At 30.9% G+C, this 24,628-nt stretch overlaps 4 protein-coding genes across 4 annotated transcripts; 2 read left to right on the forward strand and 2 right to left on the reverse strand.

Annotated features, from left to right (window-relative positions):
- The first annotated feature begins 304 nt into the window (after nt 1-304).
- On the forward strand, nt 305-6,192 carry LOC127258891 (autophagy-related protein 9-like). Its single transcript, XM_051285948.1, has 10 exons — nt 305-714; nt 1,922-2,566; nt 2,744-3,064; nt 3,689-3,911; nt 4,152-4,331; nt 4,418-4,624; nt 4,694-4,771; nt 4,842-4,912; nt 4,993-5,103; nt 5,168-6,192. The coding sequence occupies exons 2-10, from the start codon at nt 1,992-1,994 to the stop codon at nt 5,994-5,996; spliced, it is 2,595 nt and encodes an 864-aa protein (XP_051141905.1). The 5' UTR covers nt 305-714; nt 1,922-1,991; the 3' UTR covers nt 5,997-6,192.
- Nucleotides 6,193-6,295: 103 nt separating this feature from the next.
- LOC127259088 (RING-H2 finger protein ATL1-like) lies at nt 6,296-7,499 on the reverse strand. The gene has a single exon (XM_051286236.1). It carries the CDS (start codon nt 7,497-7,499, stop codon nt 6,558-6,560), a length of 942 nt encoding a protein of 313 aa, XP_051142193.1. The 3' UTR covers nt 6,296-6,557.
- An 8,220-nt stretch (nt 7,500-15,719) lies between these two features.
- On the forward strand, nt 15,720-19,113 carry LOC127258999 (hyoscyamine 6-dioxygenase-like). Its single transcript, XM_051286110.1, has 4 exons — nt 15,720-16,089; nt 16,187-16,425; nt 17,390-17,705; nt 18,753-19,113. The coding sequence occupies exons 1-4, from the start codon at nt 15,889-15,891 to the stop codon at nt 18,993-18,995; spliced, it is 999 nt and encodes a 332-aa protein (XP_051142067.1). The 5' UTR covers nt 15,720-15,888; the 3' UTR covers nt 18,996-19,113.
- Nucleotides 19,114-22,077: 2,964 nt separating this feature from the next.
- On the reverse strand, nt 22,078-23,652 carry LOC127259090 (hyoscyamine 6-dioxygenase-like). The gene is made up of 4 exons (XM_051286237.1): nt 23,467-23,652; nt 23,160-23,389; nt 22,773-23,088; nt 22,078-22,320 (listed from the first exon to the last, which is right to left on the reverse strand). The coding sequence occupies exons 1-4, from the start codon at nt 23,650-23,652 to the stop codon at nt 22,078-22,080; spliced, it is 975 nt and encodes a 324-aa protein (XP_051142194.1).
- Between the last annotated feature and the right edge of the window lie 976 nt (nt 23,653-24,628).

The following is a 24,628-nucleotide window of genomic DNA, read 5'->3' on the forward strand; positions in this document are numbered from 1 at the left end:
ATCAATTAAATTTAATATACATTTATATTATTTTATTTATTATCCATCAAATACACGTCAAAACTCTCCAAATTTCAACCAAATCCAAACACAAAAACAACATAATCCAAAGTAATCCCAAATTTCAAATAAAAACCAAATCCAAACCATAACTTTCCCCGAACCCCTAAAGAAACCCCTAAAGAAACATACCCTTAATAAATCACACACTATTGATATAGTTCTGTACCTCAGTTTAAAGTTTGAACCTGTGCTGATAAATTTAGCCCAAAAACCAAACCCTAGATTAACCCTCCTCGAGAATTTCACTGCGGGGGAGACGAGACGAGAAGAGACGAGTCTTGTGTGTTAAGCAACATATATACACACAGTACAAGTACAACACCACAACTCCCTCCTCTAGCCGTCCACCCTTAAAAGACCAAACGGCAGACGCATCGTCTGCCCCCACGTTTCCTCGCCATTATATAATACTATTAATATTCTATCGAGGTTATCATAGCAAGAAATTGGGGAGGACCCAACATAACCAGACGAGATTCCAAGAAAATTCGCACCGAATTGTTACTGGGGTTACGCAATCCGAACCTTCCTTTCGTCAATCAGGTTTTGCCCTTGTGGAGGAAAAGGGGAATTTGTCTCAGAACAGTAATTAGCTTTCGATTTTTACTAGTTCTTGCGGGGATTGGTGTTTCGAAATTGAAGTGGGTGGAGGTAAAGATTATTGTGTTCTTTTCGACGGTTTGCTTAATTCGTTGCTCGAAGAACATGTGGCGGAAGGAATTGTTCTTTCATTTTCTGAAATTTGTGTTCTTTGAGGTGTTTGGATTGTCGATTTTTTAGGGATTTCTTGAAACTGAGCTGCCAATAATTGTTTCTTGATGAGAGGGTAGAGATTTTGGCGATTTTGACAGCGGTCTTGGATGTGAATTTATGATTCGTTTCTATTAGCAAGAGTTATAATTTCATATGTTTCTTTGTTTGCGTTTTGATTGTGAGGATTGGTCGTTGTTCTAGGGGTGTTGAAATTTATGCTTTCTTGCAACCAGACGTGGATAGGAGATACTTTGGAACATTACATTTGTTTGGTGATTGGTTGTGAATTTCGATATGCTAAGGATTTTACACACATAATAATGTCAAGATTTGGGAATGTTACTTGAAGGGTTCTAGACAGATTAATTGCAAAATAGAATTTAGATTATCCCATCCAACATTAGGACCACATCCTCACTATCTGAATTTTTGGGTTACTTTAGTAATCGTTGATATCGAGTTTATTCATTGAGCTGGAATTGTTATTGTGTTGCAAATGGTTGTAGGTTCGGTTAGAGTGTCTATATCGTGCTTAAAGAACCTTGATGTTTGTAAAAGGGTTTATCAACTAAAAGAAGAAATTTCATGTACTCTCATCTCTTAAATTTTGTGCAAAGAATTTTATTGGTTTACAATGTTTTGGCTGCATATGCCACGCTACAATGAATATGGTTATTGTTAAAATATCACCTCTTGCCTGCTTAATGAAAGGGATAATTTGAAAGGGATAATTTGTATACAGAATTATCATTGAGAATCTTTTATGGTAAGTCTTGTTTCTGTTATATTCGCAGGACAATTAGGTTTTCACATCAATGAAGACTTGGGAAATTGGGTTTGGGATGAATAGTGGAATTTCAATTTGAACTGTAGTTTAAATGCAAAATGGATAGATTAATTTGAAGTTTTTGAGGGGAAAAAGTGACAGAGTAGTGCAAGACCTGATACAAACCTACAAATAAGCGGATCCAAATTAGTTATTTGTCTCACAATTAAGTTTCTACGGCTGTGGCATATTTTGAGTGTTAACCGTCTTTCTCATCTTGTGAGCTGCATTTTGCACGTTTAAAAAATGATGGTAATGATGTTCTTTGTTCTTTAACAGGACGATGTTCTGATTAAGGTGCCCGGGTTATGGACTGGTTGCCTTCGTATTCTGTCAGTGTGTGTGAGTGATGTTCAGAGGGCAAAAAGGCGTTCATGCTCGCGACATATTCAAGTGGAAATGGAGTAGCTCGCCATCTCTGACGACTGGGCTGCTTGATGATCAACCTCATGAAATTGAATTGTCTGATTACCATCAAGCTCCAAGCCATGGTAGTGAAAGCCCTTCAGGTCTCCTTGATGGTGAAACTTTGAATTCCGAGCCAATTGATGATCTGGATCTGTTTTTCGAGAGGGTTTACACCTATTACTGTGCAAAAGGCCTTTGGTGCATAATTTTCAAGTGGATATTTGAGCTACTAACCTTGGCTTTTACTATATGCTTTTCTGGATTTTTTTTGCTCTTCGTCGACTGGTATGGCCTCCGACATGCAAAATGTGGCATGGACGCTGTGGAATCTGGGATCAAACCGTGCGATTTATCTCAGGAAGCATTACATAAGCATCCATTGACACCATTTACTCTCACCAAAGGCATAATTGTAGGATATTTGGGAATCTTTTCGATCTATTGGATTTTCTGCTTTCTAAGGTTCTTTGCACAGTTAAAGGAGACTCTTAAGATCCGTAAATTTTACTACAACAGGTATGGCTAGAACTTGCATAGCATTTAGTAAGGTTAAATGCCATATAGACATGTTACACCGTTATCTCTACCTTGCCGATTCAATGCTTGATTTATAATGTGACTTTTTTTTTTTTGAGTTCGGCTTAGCTCTTTTAGTTAATTACTAATTTCTTACGATTTAACGATGTTATGCAGTCTCTGTGTGACGGACAATGAGATACAGACGATGCCATGGTCATTAATTCTTGAAAAAGTTGTTCAAGTGCAACATTTTCAACAGCTATGTGTTGTCAAGGATCTCTCTGCTCATGATGTGGTCATGAGATTGATGAGAAAAGAGAATTACTTGATTGGGATGCTGAATAAAGGGGTGCTTGCCTTCCCTATATCTTGGTGGGTGCCTGGTGCTGTTATAACTACAAATGTTGGTCCCGACGGCGTTCAACGACGCCTCGTGTTGCCAAAGATTCTTGAATGGACCTTGAATTGGTGCATACTGCAGAGCATGTTTGACAGGCAAGTTCTTTATCCCCTTTCGCAAATATTCTAAAACACAATGTAGGGATTATTTACAAGAGATTACCTCAAAATGTTTCATTCTCACGTCATTATAAGAATATGGATTTATGAACATTTCTATCATGAAGTTTGTATCTTTATGCTTTACCCTATAACTGGTTTGGTGATCTTGATTTTCTCTGTGCTGAACAAGATATGATTCTTCATAAATGATTCGAAGTTGACACACAGCACATTTATAACGATCATAGAAGTCTTGCTGTCCTTGATTTATGTTGAAAGACACCTATCAGAAAATAACAATAAAGAAATAAAGACAGTGCACTTCTTTTAATCTGCTATATGTCAATTATGTCGACTAGCTCCCTGTTCTACTTGTGTAATTTCAATTTTCTTCCGGTACAGGACAATAACAAAGAAATAATTGTGTTTGAGCATATTGGTAGCTACTTTAAATGAATGATTTATATGTGTTCTGCTCTGCTCCAATTGCGTTCTTTAGTCAGTTCTAACCAGTTGTTAGGAATTCCGAAAGCTTATCACAGATTGTCTTTATTCTATATTAAGTCGCTCTCGGAACTTATGTAATTAATATGCGTATCTGATCTTATTCTTCCACAGAAACTTCCGGGTCCGGATAGATTTTGTCTCTGATCCTAAAACTTTGAAGAAAACTCTTATGATTGTGGGGCTGGCACTGCTTCTACTCTCACCGTTTCTTGTTATTTTCATGCTGGTATATCTCTTTTTGAGGCATGCCGAGCAATTTTATAATCATCCAAGCATGGCATCCTCCCGCAGATGGTCAAACCTCTCGAAGTGGATCTTCAGGGAATTCAATGAGGTAAGACTCTGGACTTTTAACCTGACTAAGAATACTAACGGAGCTTTTACTGTCTATGTTTTTCATTTATAAGTTTGGATTTTGTGGAAATGAAATTTTAATATATATGTCAATAAGAAGTCTAATAAGACTCGGCTTAGTTAGATAAAGTTTAACTAGTTATTCTTTCAAATGTATTTTCCGAATTTTCTCTAAATTGAGTGCATCTTTACTTGGGAATGTTTCGTGTTTGTTTTCCAGGTTGAACATTTGTTCAGGCACCGAATGAATAGCAGCGTTGAACATGCTTCTGGTTATCTAAAACAGTTCCCGTCGCCTATTCTGACTATTGTTGCAAAGTTCATTTCTTTCGTTTCTGGAGGTTTTGCTGCCGTACTTATAATCATTGCGTTTCTAGAGGAATCACTACTGGAAGGCCATGTAATTCTCTGAACTTTTACACAACCCTTGTAATTCTCGACTTTTTCCTAACCTAACCCCTTATGTGCTTTGGTTCAATGTTGCAGATATTTGGTCGAAACTTATTCTGGTATGCTGCAGTTTTTGGAGCAATAACAGCTATTAGTCGAGCTGTAATGATAGATGAGCTTCTGGTCTTCGACCCACAGGGGCAAATGTCTCTCGTTGTACAACAGACGCACTATATGCCAAAACGTTGGCGTGGGAGGGAGAACACCGAGGCTGTGCGCAGTGAATTTGAGACTCTATTTCAGGTATCGACTGGAATGTGGTGAGACTGCTTGTAATTATTTGCGGAGATGACATTTTTTTTTTTGGTGCAGTACACCGGAGTTATGTTGTTGGAGGAGATGGCATCAATCTTTCTTACGCCATTCCTACTCCTATTTGTTGTCCCTAAGGTTCGCTGATTGATTGATTCGCCTCATATGTTCATACGTATTGTTTCTGAAACTTTGTTCGGTGTTGCAGCGGGTGGATGACATCTTGCAGTTCATTAAGGATTTCACCGCAGATGTTGAAGGTGTCGGCCACGTTTGTAGGTATGTTATATACCAATTATCCAAAAAAATCGTAATTTAACTTTAGCATACACAACAATGCATCCTTTTATTCCTGGCAGTTTTAGCCTCTTCGACTTCGAAAACCACGGCAACAGAAAGTATGGATCGCCGTCTGATTTACCTCCCGATCGGAGGAGTTCGCAGGGCAAAATGGAAAAGTCGTTCTTGAGGTACGATTAATTATTTGATCAGAGTCTGAGTCGAAGAATTCTAAAATATAATCGATAAATGCAGCTTTCATATCGCGTATCCGTCGTGGGAACCCAACGCCGACGGGCAGCGATTCCTCGACTCGCTGAAAGTATTTCGGGATCAGAAACTGCAACGGCTCGGAATGCCGATACCCCGTGCGACATCCGGGACGCAGCGTCACAGTCCGAATCTAAACAGCTTCTTGATGCTGCGGAACAGCAACAACTTCGAATACTTTCATATGTTGGATTCAATGTGGCTGATCAACGGCGAGCAGAGGAACTGCCCGTACATTCTTGACTGGTATTACACGTCGAATAATCACGACAGAGGCGACGATCCGCGGCACGCGGCATCGACAAACCACGGCGAGGACACGGAGGACATGTGGGTCCCTTCCAACTTGCCGAGACACGACGCGGCGTACGACTACGACAAATGGGACGACACCATGTTCGATGACCGAGTACGGTCACGACTTGAGGAATCTACGGCCGCTCCTCTTTTCCGGGAAAGCGTTCTGCAGCACCACGACGGAATTGACTCCGTACGCCCTGTGAAGAGCGAGTGGTGGGCAAGGACACGGCACCGCGCTCCCAATCAAGAAACGAGCTTCCTCGAGCCACCAAATTTCTTCCGCGAACCCACCCCGGAGTCCAACGACCATTTCTCCGACAGAAGCCTGGAGGATCGGCAACTACCGTTCGACGATTGGAGAAACTCCCGGGCCTTGTCCCGGACTTTCTACATGGACGAAACGGATGGCGGCGATTTCAACCTCCCGTTCGACGACATCTACCAGAGTCCCCCGGGGAGCGTTGCGGGTGATGCAAATACTCCAGCCGATCGATCGTTTTCGTCGCGGCGGTGACGGTAACATTTTCGGGTTTTTAAGGACTATTCTTCTATGAACCTCAACCATGGCATGAGAAAAAAGAATGGAAAATTCTTTGCTGTACAACATATCATCTGTGTACATAATTGAATCCTAAAACCTTTCCCTCACCTTCGTTTTCGATGATTTCTAAATTCTCACACGAAAAAAAAAAAAAAAAAAAAAGGAAAAATGTGTAGAAACGATCGATTGTTTTATCCTTTTATATCTTAGTTTGAAGCATTTAATGTAACATGTGCAGGTTCGTTGACATTTTCGATTGTTTTTTGTTTTGGTGTTTGAATGCCCTGAAAGTGGGCATGTGGTGCTTCGACTGGATCACGTTTTGAAGGTTTTACACAAAGTCAAACAATGGAGATCTGGGATTTTTTTATTTTTTATTTTTTTAATTAATGGCAAGAAAAAGACATCATCGTCGTCATCGTCATCCTTTTTTCAACTGTGTTGTAAGATCTGAAACTAATTGACTGACTAACAGTTCCTAAAATCTGCAAAATCGATCAATCTGTGCAACGAGAAGTAATTTTGGTAAAAAATTTAAATCGGAAGAACTGCGTTTCTCGATCCTCTTCCATTTCCGAACGAAAAAATCGATCTTTTCATTCTGCTACTGCTGCTGCTGCTTTCTTCAATGGATAACCTATTTTGCCTCGAAATCTCCTGACCGGAAAAGTACACGTGGCGGTCGGCCGCCGAATCCATGGAAAACGATCTTCTGATCGGCTGGATGTCGAACTGTTCGCCGGCGTCGATTCCTTCGTCTCCCATTATCGAGCTATGGTGGAATTTCTGAGGTTTCGATTTCCCAAATTTTCTAGAAGAACAGCTCCTCGCCGGCGCCGGAACAAGGAATCTGCTCGAGCCATCTTCCCCACTGATTTGTAACGTTATAAAATCGCTCCGGCCGGCTGGAAGCAGCGATGGCGGCGGCGGCGGCTCCTGCGGGGAGGAATTGGGGGCGACAATGGCGTCGGCGCCGGCGCCGTCGCGGTAGCGGTTTCTGCCGGAAATAGTAGATCGGCAAAGAGGGCAATTGGAATTGGTCGCGAGCCAGACATCGATGCAGTCTAAATGGAAGGCGTGGCTACATTTGGGGAGAATTCTTAGTACATCGTTATCGTCGAATTCATTCAGGCAGACGACGCAGCGTCTCGCCGACTTTCCGGCGCCGGCGCCGGCGGGGTGGAGCTTGGTGTATTGGACGGTGGGGATTTCTCGTATTAGGAGTTCGTCGAGCCCTCGGGTCTGCCAGGATTGGGGAGAATAGGAAACCACGCCGGAATCTTCGTTACTTTGGAATGCAGGCGGGGCGGCGCCGCCGGTGAGGCGGCGGAGAGGGTCGATCTGCTGCCACCGGAAGCAGCATTTGGTGACGAAGATGTAATAGGTGATCATTATAAAAGCCGTGACGGCGATTCCTAGCACCGCGACGGCGAGGACTGGGAATCCGGCGGCGGAGGGCGGCGGCGAGGTAGGCATTAATGGAGGTGAGTTGGAGAATGTAATGAGAGGGAAATAAGGGAGAGTTAATAATGGTGTCGTGCAGGCAATTATGATTGGGAATGACACAACTGAGCTTCTTCACCAGGAAGAAGACGATGATCATCTCCTAATATTTTATTCTTAAATTTTAGATTCCATTTTAATACAGTATTAAATATTTTATAATTTTATAAATATTTAAATTATGAGTTTGTTTTTTTACATCCCCAACTTCAGTAAATGGTATGTTTTTTTTACTCCTCAATAATTCAGGCTGTGTCTGCTTGTGAAATTTAGTTTTTTATTTTACTATTTTTAACTCTTTTTTTTAAAAAAAAATCAAATTAAACATTTATTTTTATTTATTTTATTAAAATAAAATTTAATTTTACATTCAAAACATCACATCGTATTCAAAACATTTCTAATTATTTTTTGCATAAATATCATTATAATAGTATTACAAGACACTAATAAAAATATTTTGTAATTTTTCATTAATTTTTACTATATTTTTATGTAATAATTAATATTCAAATATCAACGCACTAAAAAAAATTAAATAGAACCCTTAGATATTTGTTTTTACAAAATATTTTATTATATATGTGGGATTTGGATAATGCTTTTGATCAGACGATGAAGTTTTGATTCTTGAGGAAAAATCTAAACATATTTTCTTTAGTGATTAAAGATCAGTCTCTGACGTTTTATTGAGATTTATGTTTTCACCTCTTTCTGTATTTGAGAGTGATTAGTAATTGTTGAATTATAATGTATTGCCATATAATTGTTATAAAATGGTGATTGTTTAAAAAAAATAATATTATTATACATTATTTTAATACTAAATTCAAATAAAAAATTCTCAAACCTTATTAAAAGGAATACAACTTATATATATATACGAACATAGGATTTGTTTTTATTATAGATTTGAAAAATATTTAGTTTGAATTTGATATTAAAATAACGTATTATAAAAAATACAAAGTCTAATAGAAAATTTAAGTTTGAAAATAAAAAGAAAAAAAAAATCTTATACTCTGTTTACAAATAATTTTTATATTCTCTCAATCCTATTGAAAAGTTATATTTTTTATTTTCGTCCGTTTTAAAATAATATTACAATTTTCTAATTTAATAATTGTATTATCTAATTAACATAATAAATACCTTTTTAACTTACAATATATTACACAAATGTCATTGCTTTTATATTACATCAAACTAATAGAAATATTTTTGTCTTTTTTACTACAATTCAATATAATACCAATATTAAAAAATATCCTTAAAAACACAAACACTATCCTTACAACGCGACGGAGCGAGTATAATATTATTTATTTATAATAATATTTTAAAAGCTACCGTCTAAAGAGAGCTTTAACTTTTTGATGTAGTAGAAAATTTTACTTCGTATTTATTTATTTTGTCCTTTTCTATACAAACCCTAAAGTGTAGTAGTATAAAATTGCGTACACACATGTATTCATGTATCTATGTTTGACCGATGGATCTCACTGGCAAATCTGAACCGTTGATGGCAGCAGATCCACGGTGTGGATGCGTTGTGGAGCATTGATGGAAAATGAGTACGTGTTCTCACTGGTTGACTTTGAATATTTTGTGAATGCTAGTTTTCAATTCAAAATTTATTTTATTATTTTTTTAATATTAAATTAATTATTTATTTATTTATATTATAGTAGAAAAAATAATTTTTGTATTTAAATATAATATTAATACCTATTTATTATATTAAAAAAATATTCTAATTCAAAATTTTAATATTTTAAATTCAAACTTAATTTTCAAACACACAAACAAATACACTAATTATGTAGTATACCTATGTACATTTAAAATTATAAATATTTTTAAAAATGTATATTTGATAAATCTTGTGCTTATATTTTTGTTACTATACAAATATAATTATATACTCCCTCCGTCCCAAGGTTGTCGTTTATTTTTTGCACATAAATTTTTGAATATTAGTATTATAATATGTTATATTGGAAAAGACGAAAATACCCCTATTAGTATTGTGTAATATAAATGTAATGACATTTGTGTAATATAGTGTAAGTTGGAAGGGTATTAATTATGTTGATAACCTTGTTTTAGGACGAACGAAAATAAAAAATGATAATATTTCAATGAAAGGGAAGGATAATAAAATTACAAAAACAAATTTGCTCTTTTGTGGATCTACAAAATAAGCTACATATTATTAGACAGAAAAAAAAAAAAAAAAAAAAATTGCCTATGTGAGAAGCGTGAAAGAAGAAAAGAACAAAAAAATTAATAATAAAAAACAAATAAAAAATTAAAAGAAAACTAAAAAAAATAGTTGGAACGTATTTTAAATTAATTTACTGTATTTTAAATTAATTTACTTATTTAGTATTATATATATATATAAACAATAATTATTAATCTATTAAAATATGCAAGCGTGGGTGGCCTCATGACAAGTATTACTTTATGGTGTTTGCATGTTTCTAACACCAAAATAAGAATCATTAAGGATGTTCTATTACTTTCTACATTTTTATTAAATTAAATAATATTTCCTTTTTTTTGGAATAATTATGTCATTTTATTTATATAAAAAATTTAAAATAATAATATTTTAGTATAAAATTAAAATATATATAAAAAATAAAGTAAAAATATATAGAAATTTTATTAAAAAAATTGATAAAAAAATTATGTGTTAGGTAGAAATAAGTAATGATAAATTAACTATTATTTATTAAAATAAAAGTAATAAAATTATAGATAAATAAAATTATTCACTATAAATATATTGTATATCAATGTAATGAACAAAAAAGAAATCATTATTATAGCTAATTGAGAAAATATATATCTATAAAAGAGATTGTATTATTTTTTAAATCAACATATTGAACTTATTTATTAATATTTTGTTTAAAATGAAAATTCTAAAAGATACTCAAAAAACATATTTCATCCGTCATCGAAAAATACTCATATTACCATATAATTGGGTACTAATTTTAATAAAAATTGATAAAAATAGTTAATCTTTCTTTTTATAAATACAAAAAAGATAACAATAAATATAAATTTGAATGACACAAAAAAAATACTTTATAATTGTGTAACATTAAAGGAAAATGAATTATTTGGATCTAATTAATTAATATGGCTTGCTCTTCTTCTTCTTCTCTTTCTCTCTCTCCTTTTTCTTTCTTTCCTCCTTCTTTTTTTTTTTTTTTTTTTTTTTTTTTTTTTTTTTTTTTTTAACTCGTAAGAATTGGTCGAAGTAATGTGGTATGATGGTAAGTAATATAGAAGTCACTTATTTGAATTTCAACAATGTGTTTTAGACCAAATTTGACATCGAGAAATTCGACATTAAACATAATCTTTGTCGAGCTTAGCGTGTGTTTGTTTGGGGTTTGGATTTTGAGTTGATATTTGAATAGTAAAAATTTTGAATTGGAATAGTTGTATAATGTGATATAAATAGGTGATGATGTGATGTTTTGAATGTAAAATTAATTTTTAGTATAATATAAATAATAAAAAATAGATGTTTAATTTAATATTTTTGGAGAGAAAAAATTGAATGAATAATAAAATTTTTAGACTGGTAAGCCGAATCAAGTCGGCCCAAGTCCAATTCAGCTTAGATTTGAATAATATTGAAATGGGCTTAAGTTGATCCTTATTATATAGTACATATGTTTTATAAAGGACAAATAAATAAAATATAATAAAAAATGGGCTGAAATGATACCAACCAATTTTCATTTAATGAGCCCGTATAAAACCTGCATTAAGGCCCATGATTGGATCAAAATCGATCTTATTATATTTTCTCCATCGGCTAAATTTATTTATTTATTTATTTTTTTGTCCACCCGTTACTATATTTCTTTTTTATTTTTTTTTAAGTATTACCATCTATTCAACATTTAGTTATAACAAATATCGCTATTTTTCTTTTTAATTATACTAACTCTTTTATTTATTTATTTTTTTAATTACTAACTCAAATTTAAAAAAAAATACATTCGATTACCTTTTTAATTTTATCATATTTTTAATAACATATTTGTATTTTTATTTTTTAGTCTTCATTTTGAACCCAAATGAATTAAATACGATGAATGAAAGGAGTATATCATAGGCTAGACAACTTAGACTACTAGACATCGCTTGCGGAGACGAATTTGGCAATAATGAAATAATAGGCTAGACAACTTAGTTTACTAGACATTGCTTGCGGAGGCGAATTTGGCAATAATGAAATAATGAGTAGTATAAACTTCAACACTTCTCTTTATCTTTGACGGGACCAGCTTTTAGTTGGTATGCAGACCTCTAACCGAACTCCAAGGAATATTTAAATTATAAGTTATATAATTATTTGTTGAACCTTTATAAATTAAGTAACGAGATATTTTTAACTGGGTTCAAATTCAGGTGGGTACATGCGTGTAGGATAATATATATGTGTATATATACATATGTAGTATAAAAGTCTTCAAATCCTATGCAAAATTGATATTTTCTGGATTTTAAAAAATTGGTTTTGTTGTTTGATTTGATATAAATATGTGTTGAATTGATATTTTGAATGTAAAATTAATTTTAATTGTTATATAATAAATGAAAAATATATGTTTGATTATATATATATATATATTTATAAAAAATTGAGTGCTTGCTCTGGTACAATAAATTTCGACCGAACATTTTAATTCAAGATGTGATTTGTATGTTATTATAGCTTTTGTTTGACATATTATTACGAGTATAATGTAAATAGCGAGATGATTTGTTATCTCAGTTTGGATTTAAAATCCTACACTGGGATACCTATTATGATTGAATTTACTATCTCAATTAAAACCATAGATACAACACAATTTTTCTTCTCAAATCCAACTCAAATCACATCACGATCTCTCGACTTAGAACTTAGAAACCCTACACACAAACCCGGTGTCTCTATTGTTGTTTAGATTCGTCTTTCACAAGACAACTCTTCAATATTGTAACATCTGAGTCTTTGTCTCGATTATCTAATTTGATTTGCAATATGAAAGTTCTGAACTAGATCTCTAATCTCATTAAATCCAATATCAAATTCACTCTCAAGAACCATTACAGAATCATTCTTATACCAAGTTATTAATAAATTCTCAATTTCGCATCTAAATCTATGACTGATAAATGAAAACTATGTAATGTTGGGACTCCCGTTTGCGGATATATGAATAATGATTTAGTTTCCCTAATAGTTCGAACTAATTGTTTGTTAATTACTTCATATGTTGTTGGATGGATGTTGTAATTTTTCCACAACTTTTTTTTTTATAAACTTTTTGTCTAATGTAACGACTTCGGTTTTGAACTAATTGGTTTCCCTTCGGACTTTTATTTGTCTTTCCGATTTTGTTGACAACTTTGCTAATGACCAAAGACAATATGCTTGAGATACATCAACACAAAACTAAGTTTTCTAACATTGAATATGAAACAATATAATAAACAATGATACTACTTTCGTTCGCTCGCAAGTTAGTCGTTTATTTTTTATATTTTATGTACGTAGAATTTAATAAATATTATCTTTTAATGATAGTTGTTGTTTCTTTTAATACTAAATACTATTTTATTCTATGTCTTAATTTGACATAATCATATTAATAAAATAAATATAATTTAAAAGTAATGAAAATATTTTGTATGGTCTACGCTACGTGTGACCAATTTAAAATAATGAAACAATTATCTTTTGAAATAATAGAGATTTATATATGTAGATTTATTATGTGGCCGGCCATGGTCGATTCTTTAATCTTGAATGGGTCTTTTTTATTTTATTTTATTTCTTTTAAAAAATTGATGATGTCTTTAAAAAGGCAAGTTGGGAAAGTTGAATTATTTTAATATTGTAAATCTTTATGTACAACACATATTTGATGTTATCTCGTTTCTTAAACAAACAGCAAATACCTAACCTAACTGCAGACCATCAATTTCAATATTCTTAAAATATTTTGGCATGTTTAGGTATGGATAAAATACCAAAAAATTTTGGTACATCGAATTTATCGTATTGAAAAAACAATAATAAATTTACTAATATTTATAATATGGTATGATTGTCGAATCCCGTTCCTAAAGTTCACGTAGCTAACGTAATTCCATCTCTAATTCCGTCTCTAATATCGTTAGTAACAGAAAAAGTGAATTTAAGAACGAAAAAATCTCGTTACAAAATTGATAATTTATTGTAGTGTATATATATATATAAAGTATTGAATGTGCATAACTAATTCAGCATATACTATATAAATTAAAATTAATACTAACAATTTAATTTTAAAACACAAGCACATACACCTTCACAAGTCCTTATCATTATTATTTTATTATTATTTTTTTCATTTTAAAGTTCATTAATCATTTTAATTCTTTGATGAGGTATGTAATTGAAAACTATTTTATTTCAATGCCAAAAAACAAGACGTTATAAATAATCATGTTGAATCTTACACTTGCATGCAAACTCTTATTGTTCGCCAGGATGTGTTTGTTTTGTGAAAATAGTTTGAAAATATATTTTTTTATATGACTTATAAGAAATTATTTAGATAATATAAAAATAATGAATGTATATAATATATTAATATTTTTGAAAAAAAAAATTAGAAAACAAAAATAAAAAAGAACAAACCCGTCTTGTAGGGTTGTTTTTTAAAGGGAGGGGTAATCACAACATTATAATTAGACAAATGATACATTGTTTCAACTAGCATATATAACTGATTTGGGAAGCATGGCATTCATTTCTTTCAACCAGCCTACCATAAATAATCACTCGAGATATTGTTTCAACTACTACAACATGCTAGTTCATGAAACAATAAAGTGCGGTGTATGAATATATTTTATACGTTGAAATTAATAAAAATATATGTTATGTCGACAATTGTCATAAAGTGTCAATTCATATACTATATTAATATTATAATAACATAAATAAAGTTTGATATCCAGAGAGTAACTGCAGGCTTTTTGTAAGACTATATATATATGGGGATGGTTAGAAGCTATTTTTTTCAAATCAGCACCATGCTGATTTTTCAACTCAGCACAAGTTATATGTATAAACAACATACAATATTATTACATACAACACATGCTGTGTATAATAAAGGTATGTGCTGTTTTTTTTTTTTTTTAACAAGTGTGTTGTATAAGAGTATGTCATGTGTTAAAATCAACTATTATGTGTGATGTATGAGACTATAATATGTATAGTTAGTTCATGTGATGTATTTGTGTTATATTAACATACGTAATGTGTTGTCTGTAATAATATTGTGTGCTGTCAGACAACATACGATGTGCTTTTGAGACTATAACACGTGTTCTTTATTTATGTAATGTTTTTATAATATATTAATATATATGCTGTATATAGTAATACCATCTGCTGTCAAATAGCACCACCTATATATATTATATATATTAATGGTTACAGCAAAAAATTGAAAATTAGCTGGCTAAAAATTTGATATCATGGAAGAGGTGATGGAGACATTTTCCTAAATGAAAATCAATTAGGATTGATTGGACCATCATAAATATCACCATCACTAAATGAATCAATCCCATGCTTTAAATAATTTATTATACTATCCATCATCATCACAACATTATGGGAATACCACACAATTGTTACAATGCTGAATTGTGTTATTTTATTGTTATGTTGACTCCATATTATATATATAGACAATAAATCAAATATAAATTAACAACAAAATATTTATATTAATATAATTCAAATATGATATATGAATATAATTAATACAATGCAAACTATTATTAATTTCAGTGCGAAAGATATGTTTATACAACACACTGTAAAATATGAATTGTTAGCATATGTTTAATTTATACGATACAGTTTCACGTGCTACGTATTGATTAACCCTAATATATAATGCTTGTATTTCGACAGTTGTATTTGTTTGATTGTGAATTGAAATTGATTTAAAATAAATTATTAATTTAAATTTTGATTTAAATGGTATTTTGATGAAGTATTTTGTAAAATAAAAAACCCTCCAATTATTTGAATGATTCTTGGAACTCCTTCAATATATATATATATATATATAGCAGAAGAACCACTCTTTTGTTTTTTAGATTTGTTGGGATATAATCGTTGTATATAGTTTTGCAATTTTGAAAATGTCAAGAAGCTATAAGTGGATATATGGGTGTTATTAAATAGGTATGATCGATCTTTCTTAATTACAACATCAATTCCTACTCGAAGAAATTAAAGAAAGCCATACATACATCAACCTTAATTCTTTCCATGGCAACAATGGAGAATAATCATGTGTCGAAGTGGTTCGATGTTCAATCTGTGCCACAGAGCCACACTTACTCCATTGATCTCAGACCAGGAAATGATCCAATCCCTACTTGTAATAAAATCCCAATTATCGATCTCCAAAGGGATGATGAAGCAGTTCAACAAATCATCGAAGCCAGCCAAGAATATGGTCTCTTTCTGGTAATTTTAATTCAACTCTCAATTAACCTTTTATCTGATCGATCTTTTTGTCCAAAATCCAATCTTTCTTTTATGTGCAAATTGACTGATTAATTAGGTGATCAATCATGGGGTGTCCGAGGATGTAATAGAAGAAACTGCGCAGGTGATGGAGGAGCTTTTCGGTCTCCCACAGGAGGAGTTATCGAAGGATGCAAAAGAAACCGGTTGGGTCTACTTTTGCAGCACCAACTTTGTAGTCGCCGGCGCTTATTTATGGCGCGACAACATTAAACATACATGCCATCCTTTAAAGGATTGCGTGCAACGTTGGCCGCGGCATCCCATTCGTTACAGGTTCTTACAACATATACACTATCCTATAAAAAAAATATTTTGGTTTCGCCACAGGGTGTGCTTGTTTTGTGTTTTGATTTGAAGATTTTTTTTTTTTTTTTTTTCGACGTTAGGTATAAAAAATTGTGTAGATAATATAGAAATAATGAGTGTGTATAGTATATTAATTTTGTGGAAAAATGTCTTAGAAATTTTTTTGTTAAAGAAACAAACTCTAAGAGTTGTGAAGAGCATAACACTAATATACTAAAATTGACGTTAATATTTTTGAGCTATGTCTTCAACACTAAGGGTTTGTTTCTTTACCCTTAACCTTAAGTTTCTACTATATGAATTATGCATTTTCCGAAAAAAATACGCATTTTTCTCTTACAAAATATCCCATAATATATTATTTTAATACCAAATTTAAACCAATTTTTTTTTTTTTTAAACTCATCAAAGGAAACATACCCTAAAATAACTTTTTATAAAATAATGATATATATATGTGTGTGAGGGGAGGTCACTATGTTGATTGGCATAGTGCTGAATTTTTTCGTCAACACATTATAAATAAAACGACAACACATAATTTCGATTAACACAACACACGTTATGTTGTTTTAGTTGAAACTTGATAGTTTTATTTAAAGGGGTGCGTTGTACTTGTATGAACATATTTTTTTATGTGCTAAAATTAATAGTAGTATATGTTGTGTGGATAATTTTCATATAATTTCAATTAAAGTACTCTATTTATATTATATTAACATAAATAAGGTAGCGCCTATTGTTATATCATGTGTTGCTTGTAGTTATAAAATATAAGTCATTACTTTGATGACTTAAAAAATTTAGTATAGTAACTGCCGTCATATATATATATATATATCAATGAATCATCATGCATTATTAGATAATCTAGTGCATGCCTCGACTAAAAATATATAACACGGTGTTTGATCTTTTTGACGGGATCCAGGGATGTGGTGGAAGCATATGTAAAGAATATTGAGAGGCTGAGTTTGAAGATACTAGAGATGATATGCCAAGGGTTAGGGTTAGAAAAAGACCACCTAGGAAGTATGAGTGAGGTCAAATTCTTGTCGGCGAATAACTACCCCCCGTGCCCGGATCCTAGCTTAGCCTTGGGAGTGATCAAGCATCATGATCACAACCTCATAACCATTTTGTACCAAGGGAATATTGAAGGGCTTCAAATAATGAAAGATGGCGAGTGGATTGGCGTCGAAGCTCCCCCGAATTCCTTTGTTGTCAATATCGGCAGCCAACTCCAGGTATATTATTTTTTGCGCACATAGGAAACAATTCAATTTTGTCTTCGAAAATAGCATTACTCATCATTTTGATCATTTAAATAGACTATATCTAAAAATTATCATTATATCTCATTTGTTGTCATTCTAATAATAATTTTCATAAGTATCTATGAATGTCACACACAAAAGTCTGTCACTGCGGGACCAAAATGGTAACTATATATGTAAGAATTATATCTTTTTTGCATCTATATACATACATACAAGAAAATTATATCTTTCATCGAAGTAAATGAACACTTTATCATTTTAGATATTTATTGAAATCATATTTGAAAATAATTTGATTTTTTATTCATTGTTGAGATTTGTTTTCCAATTGAGATAAATGTGTGCTTGATCGAAACATATGCTTATATTCATTAATTACTACTTTATACTACATTTAGATATATATATATTTATTTTTGAAAAAGTGCGTTGAGTTCTATTAACTGGTGATTATTTCAATTTCTTTATTACAAAACAAACGTATTTTTTTTTTTTTTTATAAAAATTAAATTATTATTTTTTTTATAAAATATATTAATATAAGTATAAATGTATATTTCTGCTATCAAATGACTAAAACATAAACATTATATTGAATAGCTATAAAATTATTTTTAGATTGGATTACCAAGAATAAAAAATTAAAATAATAAATAATTTACTTACATACTAAATGAAAAACATACTCCATCCATTCAGGTCCAAAGGGGCGTTTTGAAGTTGTACAGTAGATGAAAAAATAATAGTATTTTATTAGTTAGTGAAAGTATATAAGAAGTTTTGATAGTTTTGATTTTTTGGACTTTAAAAGTAATTGTATGTGTAATAGTATGTTAGTAATTTAGGTAAAAATTAATGATATTGGTATGTGTGTATGATTACTTTTACTAAAATAGAAAATTGATACTTTAGAATGAGACGGATAAAAATTATAAAAATAATATTTTGAATTGAGACAAAATGAATATAATTTTTATATATACTGTGAGTGATGGATAAAGATTGTGTGTACAGATTATCAGCAATGGGAAGCTAAAGAGTATAGAGCACAGAGCAGTGCCAAATTTGGATCAAAAAAGGATTACCATTGCAACCTTCGTTAATCCAAAGCCAGAAAGTGTGATCGAACCGGCTAAAATATTAGTGAACAAAAATAATCCTGCTCGATATTCTTCCACATCCTTCAAGGACTTTGTCGATGCAACCAAGCCCTTTGGCCCTTACACTCATGTACTTCAAAATGATGAGAAACATTGATATCGATCGTTATGTGAATGAACTTAGAGGTCTTTCGGTAAATAATGTTTTAGCGATATATCCAATCAAAGAACAACGCAATATAAATAAAATTAAAGAAAATTATTTTATGCTACTAGATGATTCGAAGAAGTTTATTTAGATAATTTTTTTTATGTATACAAATGTATTTACCTATTTTAATTAGTGTATATACATTATTACAGTAGTTTTTATATTAAAGTGTGTTTTTAATAAAAATTATATTTGTACTTTCTATGATTTTAAACATGACTTCTAAATTATTTTTATTTTTTTAAGTAAAAGAAATGCCATTATTTTATTTTATTTTTTTACTCTTAAAAAAAATTCTATTTTTACTCACTTTTATTAAAACTCGTGTCCGATCTAATGACCGCACATTTGAATGACATAGGTAGTATATAGTTTGGTACAACAAAAATAAATGATTGTGACTCGATCTGGTAATAAATACGAATGTTGTGTTTTCGCTAGCATTACATTCACTACTAGAAAAATGGTTGATAGTTGCGGAAATTTGTTGCAAATTTTAATTCGCGATAATTAAAAGTCACAGAAAGTAATTTCGTGACAAATTTATATCACAACCTTTTGTTTGACTGTTTTGTAAGTAATATTTGCAGAAAAAGTTACAAACAACTTTTCGTGACTATTTAAAGTAACGGCTTATGTAACGAAAATGTCCAAGATATTTCTATTCCGTATCTTTTAATTATTTCGTTACAAAAATTGTCACGAAATTTTTTCTTGACTATTTTAAGTTGCGGAAAAAATAACCAAAATACTTGCAATATTTTAAATTATTATAGATATTGTCATGGTATAATTTTCGTGACTTTTTAAAATAAAATGTCACAACATAAGTAACAAAAACAACTCTAAATTTTTCTTATTATCGTTCGTATCTATTTAAAGTAATAACAAAATAATAAAATCATCTTAAATATTTTTATTTTTTTTACTTGTATTGTAATTGAATAATATTTTTTAATTATCCATCACTATTTAAAATAATGACATAAGTACCAAAATATTAGCAAAATCTTAATTATATATTTTTTTTATAAAAAAATTCTACTACTATTTATGGTTACTATAAATAATTTTATTTAATTAATATATGTTGATTTAAGTTACTGCAAATATTAACATAAATCAATATTTAACTATTTATAGTTACCAAATCTACTATATATATATTTTTTTTAAATATAGTGTTAAATTTGAAATTTTATATGATAGATTTGTTTTAAAAAATGATTGAGTTTAAAATATATATTTATAATAAAACATAGATGAACATTATATAATTTACGATTGTAAATAATCGATCCATAATACAACAAATGAGTTTTGAGAATCTTGGGAACAAGTTGGCTAGAATAGCATAGCATTTTATTTATTTATTTATTTATTTATTTTATAACATGGAAGTCCAATGTACGCTTGGTAAATCGTCACTTGAATCTAATAATTTGCATTATTTTATTTTTGTTTAGTTTACATGGAGTTGAACTTAGTAAAAATCACGTAAAAAATTTTGAGTATGAATTTCATATCCTTGTTTAAGGGACAAACTCAAATTCCAATGAACAAAAATTTAAAATAAAATAATTTTTTTTTTGGAAAATTGCATCTATTTGTTCAATAAAACAAGGATAAACTATTTTTTTAATCATGTAATTGGACCCCTTATCATTTTAGTCCCGTAAGTGAAGCCTATCGCAAATTAGTCTCATAAGTGAAAATTTTTCGTTGTTTTAGTCCTCCGGCGCCGGAGATGGTCGCGTGGCTCGCCGGAGGTGACGTATCCGCCAGGTGTGTGTCCGGCCAGATCAGCGACACATGGCAGACATGTAGATTTATTTATTTGTTTTCATTTTCATTTTATTTATTTTTTTTTAAAAATTAGACTAAATAAAAAAATAAAAAAAATGCAAATAAAATTAAAAATAAGTTTTTTAAAAAATTTTTAAAAATGAAAAAAAAAAAAAAAAAATCCACGTGTCCGCCAGGTGTCGCGGACCTGGCGGATACGTCACCTCCGGCGAGCCACGCGGGCGTCTTCGGCGCCGGAGGACTAAAACAGCGAAAAATTTTCACTTATAAGACTAGTTTGCGACAGACTCCACTTACGGGACTGGGACTGAAATAATAAAGGAGTCCAGACTTAAAAAAAACAGTTTACCCATAAAACAATGGTTGGAATAAAAATATATCCTAGATTAAGTTAATAAAGAACGAGGATAAATATATACTTGCAATTAAACTTGAATTGATCATTAGGTTTTTTTATCCATCTTGGGCCTTAATGCAGGTTAGATATGGGCTTATTTAATAAAAATTGATCCGGTAATTTCAGTCCATTTTGTTATTACCTCCCTACATCCGCTATATTTAGCATATTAAGAGTACGCACGCATTCATCCACGATCGAACTCAGGACCTAGCTTTAAAAAACGAGGACATGTATGTTTAATATCGTCCCGACTCAGGTTGACACTATGCTGCTTCTTTCTCTACTACTTTTTTTTTTTTTTTAAATATTACATCATATGACATTCACTCAAAATTTATTTAAAAGATTCTATTAATTTCTATATCTTTCTTTAATAAACAAAACTATTTTTATATTTTCAAAACTCCTCATTTATTTTAATTAATTTATATCTATCATAAGTAAATATTATATTTTTATTTATTTGTATTATTCTTTATAAAATAATATCCATATTATATATTCTCTCCGCCCACTTAATAAATTTACATTTATCTTTTGTGTCATTGTATTTGACATTAAAAATATTCTTATATTTGTATAAATTTTTGTATAAACGTTCTTGTATTAGTATTATAAGACACGAATATAAGTATTTTTTTTATTATTTTTCATTGATTTATACTAAATAAAAAATAATAGCGAAATATTTGAAACGAAGATTGCATATAAATCTTAAGAACCACTAATCATACAAAATAGATGAAAAACATAAGTCTGATCCAAATAACTTTGAATCATATAATTATTTCAAAGATGGGACACAATGTCTCTCTAAATCCATCAATTTTTCCCGATATTTTGAAGCGCATTAGTGAAAGGGCCGTAAGCATTGGTTTTTTCAACAAAGTCCTTGAAGGTTGTCGCAGAATATCGAGCAGGATTGTCTTCATTCACTAATATTTTAGCCGGTTCGATCACACTTTCTGGTTTCGGATTAACAAAGGTTGCAATGGAAATCCTTTTCTGATTCAAATTTGGCACTACCCTGTGCTCCGGACTTTTTAGCTTCCCATTGCTGATAATCTACACACAAATTATATTTGATTTAAATTTTTATTATTTTTGATGAAAAAGTTTTATATACAATTTTAAATAAAAGTATGATATTTTTTTAATAAAATATTACATCAAACTACAATTACAAAAACCCAAATTATTTTTAAACAGAACCAAATACAAATGCGTATAAAATATTTTTTTTTTCAGAAGCAAAAATTAAAAGTCTTTGGCAAAAGCCAATTCAATCCAATAGGGACCTAAAAATAATTTTTCATCAGTTAAAATTGGGTGACATGATCAATTTTTTCACTGAAAATTCTATATGTAGAATTTTAAAAATATATATTGACATGATCAATTTTCTCACCGAAAATTCTATATGTAAAATTTTAAAAATATATATTTATATAAGTTTGACGTGATTTTTAAATAATATTGCGTTAGCGCGCGAGCTTGTTTAGGCGCATATGACGTACCTGGAGTTGGGTGCCGATATTGACAGCAAAGGTATTCGGTGGAGCTTCGACGCCAAACCACTCGCCATTTTTCAAGATCTGAAGCCCTTCAACATTCCCTTGGTACAAAATTGTTATGAGGTTGTGATCAAGATGTTTGGGCACTCCCAAGGCTATGCTCGGGTTGGGGCACGGCGGGCAGTTATTTGCCGACAAGAATTTTGTCTCGCTCATACTTACTAGGTGGTCCTTTTCTAACCCCAATCCTTTAGAGATAATCTCTAGTATCCTCAAACTCATCCTCTCTATTCCCATTATATATTTCGCCATAACTTTTCTGGTTCAGATCAAACAAGAATTTCAGCATGTATTAAATTAATAAATAATATATATAGATGTTGTAAGAACCTGTAGCGAATGGGTTGTTGTGGCCAATGTGGCATGGAATCCTCTAAAGGATAGCACAAATGTTTAATGTTGTCGCGCCATAGATGAGTCCCGACAGCTACAAATTTGTTGCTGTCGACGTAGACCCAACCGTTGGCTTTCGTTAAGTCCTCGGGCGGGAGGCTGAAGAGCTCCTCCAACACCTTCACTGTCTCTTCTATTACATCCTTGGCCACGCCGTGATTGCTCACCTAATTATCGAATTTATACATTATATCGAAATTAAAAAAAAAAAAAAAAGAAAAAGATTACTTAATTAATTGATTACCAGAAAAATGCCATATTCTTGGCTGGCTTGGATGATTTGGTGAAGTGCCTTAGGGCTTTGGAGATCGATGATTGGGATTTTGTTACATGTAGGGATTGGATCATTTCCTGGTCTGGCTTCAATTGGGCAAATGTGACTTTCTGGCACGTATTCAACATCAGACCACTTCGACACACATTTTTCCATTGTAATTGCTATCGAAATAATTTTATTTTTTGTTATTTCTTCTTCTACTAGGAATTGATTGATATAAATATGTGTATGTATGTGTATATATATATATATATAGGAGATAAAAATAAAATAATAATGCATATATAGTAAGCTATATAAAGGGGATTGGGATAAGGATTATCTATTGAACCTATTATACTACAAGATTATGGTAAGATTTTGAATACAATGGTAATAATACCTAAATACAATATAATGATAATAATAATAATAATTAAATTATTTGAATTTAAATATTGTTATGTTACATTTGTATGGTAAGTTGACTACTTTCCAATTTTTTTTTTTTTAACTTTTGTATATATTGGTAATAAAATATTTGAAATATAAATTTCAGCACTGCTGAATAACTATAATTAATTATATGTATTTATATTAATGGTATTAATTGATAATATAAATTAAAATTAATTAAAATATTAAATATTTAGCATTGTGCTGAATGAAATTCATTCAGCCAATAATCCTTGTTGTAAAATATATTCATAAATATATTTTCATATATATCCAGCATATTGATTTAATTGCTAATTTCAAGTTACTAATTAATCAACTTATTGTTGGTTTGCTTTATTTAAATTTCAAACTCAAATAAATATTATTCACTATTTTTAATAAAAAAAAAGGAAAAATTTCCAGAAAACAATTATATTAAAATATTATTCAAATAAAAATTCTAATTAATACTCATTTCAAATCATAATTAAGAAAATATTATTTTTATACAATATTAATTTAATTGCTAATTTAAGTTACTATTTTAAAATAAATGGGTCAACAATGATATTTTTAGATACTTTTTTCATCTGACAAAAACAAGAAAGAAAAAAAAAATGTAAATGAATATACCAAATTAAAAACAATAGCAAAATATTTGAAATGGGAGATATATAATATATAATATCATAAGAACATACTAGATAGAATA

Source organism: Andrographis paniculata, unplaced genomic scaffold (assembly GCF_009805555.1).
Source record: "Andrographis paniculata isolate CXL003 unplaced genomic scaffold, ASM980555v1 Contig5END, whole genome shotgun sequence".
Lineage (NCBI taxonomy): Eukaryota > Viridiplantae > Streptophyta > Magnoliopsida > Lamiales > Acanthaceae > Andrographis > Andrographis paniculata.

Excerpts from the sequence above, each read along its gene's own strand:
- LOC127258891 (XM_051285948.1), top strand. The coding sequence starts at position 1,992 with ATGTTCAGAGGGCAAAAAGGCGTTCATGCTCGCGACATATTCAAGTGG. Across the intron at positions 3,065-3,688 it reads CTGCAGAGCATGTTTGACAG|AAACTTCCGGGTCCGGATAG; the intron begins GCAAGTTCTTTA and ends ATTCTTCCACAG. Across the intron at positions 4,625-4,693 it reads AATTTGAGACTCTATTTCAG|TACACCGGAGTTATGTTGTT; the intron begins GTATCGACTGGA and ends TTTTTGGTGCAG.
- LOC127259088 (XM_051286236.1), bottom strand. The coding sequence starts at position 7,499 with ATGCCTACCTCGCCGCCGCCCTCCGCCGCCGGATTCCCAGTCCTCGCC.
- LOC127258999 (XM_051286110.1), top strand. The coding sequence starts at position 15,889 with ATGGCAACAATGGAGAATAATCATGTGTCGAAGTGGTTCGATGTTCAA. Across the intron at positions 16,090-16,186 it reads AAGAATATGGTCTCTTTCTG|GTGATCAATCATGGGGTGTC; the intron begins GTAATTTTAATT and ends CTGATTAATTAG. Across the intron at positions 17,706-18,752 it reads ATATCGGCAGCCAACTCCAG|ATTATCAGCAATGGGAAGCT; the intron begins GTATATTATTTT and ends TTGTGTGTACAG.
- LOC127259090 (XM_051286237.1), bottom strand. The coding sequence starts at position 23,652 with ATGGAAAAATGTGTGTCGAAGTGGTCTGATGTTGAATACGTGCCAGAA. Across the intron at positions 23,089-23,159 it reads CAACAACCCATTCGCTACAG|AAAAGTTATGGCGAAATATA; the intron begins GTTCTTACAACA and ends GATCTGAACCAG. Across the intron at positions 22,321-22,772 it reads ATATCGGCACCCAACTCCAG|ATTATCAGCAATGGGAAGCT; the intron begins GTACGTCATATG and ends ATTTGTGTGTAG.